This window comes from Chanos chanos, chromosome 11 (assembly GCF_902362185.1).
Source record: "Chanos chanos chromosome 11, fChaCha1.1, whole genome shotgun sequence".
NCBI lineage: Eukaryota > Metazoa > Chordata > Actinopteri > Gonorynchiformes > Chanidae > Chanos > Chanos chanos.
The window spans coordinates 1382501-1390000 of record NC_044505.1 but is presented as its reverse complement, the minus strand read 5'-3'; the positions used below and the strand labels follow the sequence as shown (position 1 = coordinate 1390000).

General features: G+C 45.8%; 1 protein-coding gene across 1 annotated transcript in view; it reads left to right on the top strand.

Annotated features, from left to right (window-relative positions):
- Positions 1–7500, top strand: part of tmem131l (transmembrane 131 like) — a 56525-nt gene that overhangs the window by 16 nt on the left and 49009 nt on the right. Inside the window, exons 1-3 of the mRNA XM_030787903.1 lie at positions 1–113; positions 818–888; positions 3195–3238. The exon at positions 1–113 is cut by the window's left edge and continues 16 nt beyond it. Of these exons, the coding sequence (XP_030643763.1) occupies positions 1–113; positions 818–888; positions 3195–3238 (228 nt within the window). The remainder of the gene's footprint in view (positions 114–817; positions 889–3194; positions 3239–7500) is intronic.

The window sequence follows — 7500 nt, the reverse complement described above, 5'->3', positions numbered from 1 at the left end:
GAGGGAGCTCCAACAAGGCAGTCACTGCCACAGAAAAACGTGGATTAATGTCCTACTTGGAATACTACAGATATTATTGTCCCGTGTACAACATGGAGGCGCCCAGTTCCAAGGTCTGGGCAAGTATATTCTCTTTACGGCTGCAAAAATTTTCGCGAAAAAATGTCGGATAGAACGGCGAGTGCTGATTTTGACAAGCAAACGGCAAAGTGGCTGTAGTCGCTTTGCTAAAACTGGATTGCTTACGTTGCTGTCTTGCAACATTACTCTTAAATTAACAACATCTCGTAGTAGCCCCAGTGGTAGTGTTTTATTAAAGTATCTTTACTGTTATTCTTCACTATATCTGAGCCATTTAAGAAAGAAAACGTGTGTTTTTTCCCCCTTAAAGCAGCCCGCTTCGCTGCATTTAGTTTCCTGTGTCAACATAGGCTGCATAGCCTGCTTCAGACCGTGTGTCTGTATCATAAGAAACTTAGTTATAAACAATACAATATGCCTTTTTAATGACCTTCAGTAAACTCACCGTAGCACAAAAGATTCCAGGTGTGAAACTAAAAATAAATTGGCTTCTAGGCTAACGTATTTAATGATACGAGTGAGTTTCTAGCGAATCTAACGAAACCACCCTTTTGTCATCCGTGGCAGTAGGGCTGGAAGCCTACAATATAACCTTATATGAAAAAAAATATCAGATGAAGTCCGTTGAGCCGGGAGGTTGTTATGAGGGTTAGAGACCAATGTGTTAATGTTGACAGTCTTAATCCATGATGTTTTAAATGTTTACATGTCTTTCCCTCTCTTTTCTTTAAACAAGTCCTTACTCAAGAGCCCAGTGTGGTTGAAGTTTGGCAGGGAGAGGACGTTGACTTCATTGTGCCGCCTCAGGTCAGTTTTGCTTGAACGTTCACGGCCTCTTGTTCTTTTACTCTGTGTGAAGAACACACGTATATGTACACACAAACACACACACACACATGCACGGAATCCATTTTTGTGCGCGATTACATAAAAAGCATCCACTGTGGACTGTTTGACTCAGACAGCACGTGCGACCGAGTCAAAGGTTAGGATCACTTTGTATTTGTGAGTCGTAACCTCCGCAAACGTAGCAAAATAAATAAACAAATAGCAGAAAGAAGCCGTATTTTCCTCTGCAGCTGGACGTCGCAGAAGACACACACTACTGAAACGTGCTTGCTGAAATGATGTTTCCATACTGGCGAAAAGTAATCCGTGTGTGGCGGGAAGAACATTGAGTTCTTGGCCCCCTCTCTGAATACGGGCTTAAATGAGTTGTTGGTGTTTTTCATGCAAACGGCCAAACCACACAGACCTTATCATGTTATCAGTGTCCTGTGCGCTCTAAGACGAACAGAAGTCACATCTTCAGAAAGACAAACAAACCATTTATTTACGAAGTTTTTTTTTTCACGTGTTGAAATGTTCAGTGATGACATTGCACTTGAATCGTAAATGTTTGTATACATATGTATACGTGCAAATAAAATTTAAAATATATACATAAATACATACATACATACGTGTGTGTATGTATATATATACACACACACAAACAAAACTAAGTAGCTCACATTTATTTTAATAATATTTAGTAGCTTGCTAAGGCTGAGTGTGTGTGTGTGTGTGTCTGTGTGTCCGCATGGTCTGCAGAACATTATAACTGGTTTCTTTTCACTTGCTCAGACCGTCACACAAACATGGATTGTTTTAGGCCGTTCTTGTGGGCTGTGTTGCTGTGTGTGTTTCGTGTTTGGGCGACAGAGGCTCATTCGTCAAACCCGTTATATAACGTGGTCCGGAGTGATAACACACCCAGCAGAACTGACATAATTAGTTTACAGTGTGCACAGGCTGGTGAGCGAGGTGGGTAGTTTTGGCATCTTTCCAGGACTCGCAGTGTGTGAAAGATGCTGAGTATGTCTCTGAAGTACACTGGAACCTGGAAAGTTTGCTTTCAAAGTTTCACATTATCGCAATTTAACATTTCAACATCAAAGACAGTACTTTGTGTTTCTCATTATTACAGCATCTGATATACCATGTATGTGGATACCTGATATGCCATGTATGTGGATACCTGATATGCCATGTATGTGGATACCTGATATGCCATGTATGTGGATACCTATATTTTTTGTTGTTTCCTCTTTGGTTCAGTATTTCTGTCCTGTGTACAGTTTTCTGTGTTGGTAGATGGAGGGTTTATGTCTGAGGTTCATGGCATGGGTTGTTCTGTTGGTAATCTGGAGGTAGTCACGGATTGTTCTGTTGATAATCTGGAGGTAGTCTGTATGTAATCTGACGGGTCCTCTCTTAACTTTGTTGTGGCTTAAATGTTTCAAAAGAAAATGTTTCAAAAGACAAGATCTTGGCTGCGCAGACTTCTTTGACGATTTTAAAAAGTTTAGATTTTGTTCAGGAGTTAAAATAACAGTAATAAAAGGTTTGATTTATTATTGTGTGTTTACCCGGACGTCAGAAAAGCCATTCTCTGCACGCCTGTTGAGGTTGTGTATTTCAGTGTAAAACCAGTTTAGGTCTTAGATGTTTGAGCAGGAGGCCTGGTTGTGCTGTGGTCAGGTCTCCGATAACTCTGTGTATTCATGAGCTGTTTAAAGAGAAAGACCTTCCTCTCGCTGGTTGGATGATAATGACTTTGGATGAATTGCGGGTGCGAATATATCTCTTGCTGTTGGACTGGTTGTGTGGCTTGATGTTTTAACGTGGGAAATGTCAGAGTGAAATAATTGAGGTTTGAGGGCAAAGCTTCATGGTTTTTATAAACATCGCGTTACAGGATGATCACACACACACACACACACACACACACACACACCAGCAATGGCAGCACCAGAAATTATGTCATTGTGTTCCACTTTTTTGCACTAACAAGCATAAAGATTGTGCTCTGGTTTTGGAGTCTACCTCAAAACCAAAATTCACAGAAATCATGTGATGTGACTTGTGAATCAAGACAAGAATTTCACTCTTTGTAAAATAAACTAAAAATGGAGAATGTTACACTGCCCAACGTGGCTTCCTCACACATGTCATTGCAGATTATAATCTGAGGTGAACGTGTTTTTTAGAAGCGTTTTTTAGGTGAGCCGGTGAAAAGCTCTCACCTGTGCTGACGTAAAGCCTTTTTTTGTCTCTTTCTGTTTGTCTAGGCAGAGGAGGAGACAAACAGAGAGAATCTTCCACCGGAAGAAAGGTAAGAGCTTCCTTAGCAACCCAGTCAGCCCTCCTTAGAAACCGCCAGCGTTCTGCTGAACACCCGATGGTCGGTTGGTCTGTCTGTCTGTCTGTCTGTCTGTCTGTCTGTCTGTGTGTCTTTGGCTGGTGTACCTGGTCCTTGGTCACTGGATGTGTGTGAGGTGTAACAGGGTCTAAACAGCAGCCTGGCTTTGTTTACTCGACATGGCTGATAAAATAGCCAACCTAGAGAGAGAGAGGGTTGGAAAGAGAGAGAGGGAGAGAGGGAGAGAGGGGGGGGTGGGTGGGGGCGTGGAAGAGGAATACCAGAACAAGCAAATGTGACTAAAGTCTACAGAAGAAGGGGAAAAAAAGCCTTTTACTCTGTTCTGATTGGCTGAAGTGTGTGGTGACAGGTGTACTGATTGGCTGAAGAATGTGATAGGTGTGTTTCCAAACGAAAGAGAGAGAGAGACAAAACCGAACGCTGTGTGAGAGACTAGGAGATGTTTCAGAAAATGCTTTTCATTTTCCTGGTCATGTGATGAGTGTGAGTTTGTGTTGCTCTTGCCCATTGTCAGCACAGTGTCACTGTTTGAACTGGTGCCTGCCCAGTCCACACACAACTGTCCATACCAGTCACACCAGTGACTCTGTTGGTCCAGTGACACACCTCTGCTGGTCGGAGTACAAACCAGTAAATGATGTAGTGCTTATTCCAGAAACACCTCTATCCACACAGGCTGAGTGTGTGTGAGTGTATGAGTGTGTGTGTGTGTGTGTGTGTTTTGAAGATTCCAGGCTATTCTTAGTACAGTTTGATAGAAAGCAGAATAGAGATGTCATTTCCTCCCTGTTTGGAGTAAGACTTTCATCTGCCATAGACATTCATTCATCCTCTCTCTCTCCCCCTCTCTCTCCCTCTCTTCCCCCCCCCCTCTCTCTCTTGCTGTCTGAACTGTGAAATCCTTTTCATATATTTCATATTCATATTTGTGTTTAGATGTTGTGACTGATTAATGGGGGGGGGGTGTAGATGTTGTGATTGATTAGTGGGGGGTGTATAGATTCTGTGATTGATGTGTAGATGTTGTGATTGATTAGTGGGGGCTTGAGGAGAGCAGAGGTTGGTTCTGGAAATATTATTTTCACCTCATTGTTCTCTGTTCTGGCCGGTTCTCTCTCTCGTCTGTACAATTTACAATTTAGCATTTAGCATTTGGCAGGACGCTTTTAGCCAAAGCGACTTACAATCAGTGCATACGGTGAGGGAGAGTGTAGGTGTGTGTGTACGCATGTGCGTGTGTGTGTGTGTGTGTGAGTGAGAGAGAGAGAGAGAGAGAGAGAGTGTGTGTGTGAGTATGTGTGAGAGAGTGAGTGTGTGTGTGTGTTTGAGAGAGAGTGTCTATGTGTACATATGAGTGCATGTGTGTGTGCACGCGTGTGTGTGTGTGAGAGAGAGTGTCTATGTGAAGGATTAGATTAGATTCAGTCAATATTTGGTTGGATACTGGTTGGTGGGTTTTGTGGTCAGTACAGTGATGGCTCTAAAATGTTCTTTCATGGTTTTTTGGACGTTGCTCTTTGGTTTTAAGCTGTGTTTATCAGAGCGCTGACAGGACCTTGTGCTGATCGAAAATACAGTAACAGAAACGTGCGTGTTTGCGTCTGTGTGTGTGTGTCTGTGCGCGTGTGTGTGTCTGTGCGCGTGTGTGTGTCTGTGCGCGTGTGTGTGTCTGTGTGTGTGTGTGTGTGTGTGTGTGTGTGTGTCTGCGTGCATGTGTCTGCGTGCATGTGTCTGCGTGCATGTGTCTGCGTGCGTGTGTCTGTGTGTCTGTTTGTGTGTCTGTGTGTGTCTGTGCGCGTGTGTGTCTTTGTGTGCGTGTGTCTGCGTGCGTGTTTCTGTGCGCGTGTGTGTGTCTGTTTGTGTGTGTGTGGTGTGTGTGTGTGGTGTGTGTGTGTGTGCGCGCGCGTGTGTGTGTGTCTTTGTGTGTGTGTCTGTGTGTGTGTGTGTGTGTGTCTGTGCGCGCGTGTTTGTCTGTGTGTGTGTCTGTGTATGTGTGTGTCTGCGTGCGTGTGTCTGCGTGCGTGTGTCTGCGTGCATGTGTCTGCGTGCGTGTGTCTGTTTGTGTGTGTGTGGTGTGTGTGTGTGGTGTGTGTTTGTGCGCGTGTGTGTCTGTCTGTGTCTGTGTGTGTGCGCGTGTGTGTGTCTGTTTGTGTGTCTGTGCGCGCGTGTGTCTGCGTGCGTGTGTCTGCGTGCGTGTGTCTGTGCGCGTGTGTGTGTCTGTTTGTGTGTGTGTGTGTGTGTGTCTGTGTGTGTGTGTGTTTCTGTGCGCGTGTGTGTGTCTGTTTGTGTGTGTGTGTGTGCGCGCGTGTGTGTGTCTGTGCGCGCGCGCGCGTGTGTGTGTCTTTGTGTGTGTGTCTGTGCGCGTGTGTGTCTTTGTGTGTGTGTGTCTGCGTGCGTGCGTGTGTCTGTGCGCGTGTGTGTGTCTGTTTGTGTGTGTGTGGTGTGTGTCTGTGCGCGTGCGTGTGTCTTTGTTTGTGTGTGTCTGTGCGCGTGTGTGTGTCTGTTTGTGTGTCTGTGTCTGTGTGTGTGTGTGTCTGTGTGTGTGTGTGTCTGCGTGCGTGTGTGTGTGTGCACGCGCGCGTGTCTGTTTGTGTGTGTGTCTTTGTGTGTGTGTGTGTGTGTGTGTGCGTGTCTTTGTGTGTGTGTTTCTCTGCTGTCAGTCCAATGTCTGGTCCCCACACACATCCTCGGTCCAGTCCTAACCATAGTAACACCCGTAACCATAGTTACATCCCTAGTGATGGATAGATCCACAAGTTATGCTCTGGAAAGCCATAAGACCCAGAATGAAAGTCAAAGGTGATGATTCAGTCTGTATCTCAGCTGAAGTCTGAAGAGAGTTTAGTTCATTTAAAGCAAGGGCATATTCCTTCTAAATACACACACACACACACACTCACACACACGCTCACACACATTCACACACAAGCACGCACACACGCACGCACTCTCACATGTGTGCACACACACATGCACTCATATGTACACATAGACACTCTCTCTCACACACACACACGCACTCACTCTCTCACACATACTCACACACACACTATCTCTCTCTCTCTCTCTCTCACTCACACGCACACACACACACACACACACACACACACACTCATATTGGACCATCTTGTATTCCTGTATAGCTCACGTGAGAGTGATTTTTGTTGAAAAATGACTGTAAATTTGTACAAGGTCAGTGTTTTTGTGAGATGCTGGAGTTGTACTGGCGGGTATTCCAGAAAGAGGGTTTAGTGAAAACTCTTAGTTAGTTAACTCAGGGTAAGTAGTAAACCTCCTAATAGAAGAGCCCTATGGCTTTGGTTTGCGGAGAGAATGAAGCCATAGGGCTCCTCTGTTAGGAGGTTTACTACTTGTTCTGAGTTAACTCAGTTTCACTAAACCTGTTTTCTGGAACAGCCCCCTGGTTTGCAGGCCGGTGTATCAGCGCAGCAGTGGTGTAGTGGTGTCCAGTTGATAAACTACAGCGTTGTCTTTGTGATGATGCAGCTGAGGATGATGATGGAGATGTGTTTATGGTAACCCTGGTTTGTCTCAGTGGTGTTGGTGTTGGTGGTGTGGGTGTTGGTGGTGTGGGTGTCGGTGGTGTTGGTGTTGTGGGTGTTGGTGTTGTGGGTGTGGGTGTTGGTGGTGGTGTTGGTGTTGGTGTTGTGGGTGTTGGTGGTGGTATTGGTGGTGTTGGTGTTGTTGGTGGTGTTGTTGGTGTTGGTGTTGGTATTGGTGGTGGTGGTGTTGTTGGTGTTGTTGGTGTTGGTGTTGTGGGTGGGGTGTTGGTGGTGGCGTTGGTGGTGGTGGTGTTGTTGGTGTTGGTGTTGTGGGTGGGGTGTTGGTGGTGGCGTTGGTGGTGGTGTTGGTGTTGTTGGTGGTGTTGTTGGTGTTGTCGTTGGTATTGGTGGTGGTGGTGTTGTTGGTGTTGGTGTTGTGGGTGGGGTGTTGGTGGTGGTGGCGTTGGTGGTGGTGGTGTTGTTGGTGGTGTTGGTGGTGGTGTTGGTGTTGGTGGTGTTGGTGTTGGTGTTGTGGGTGGGGTGTTGGTGGTGGTGTTGGTGGTGGTGTTGGTGGGGTGTTGGTGTTGTTGGTGGTGTTGGTGGTGGTGGTGTTGGTGTTGGTGGTGGTGGTGGTGTTGGTGGTGTTGTTGGTGTTGGTGTTGGTGTTGTGGGTGGGGTGTTGGTGGTGGTGTTGGTGGTGGTGTTGGTGGG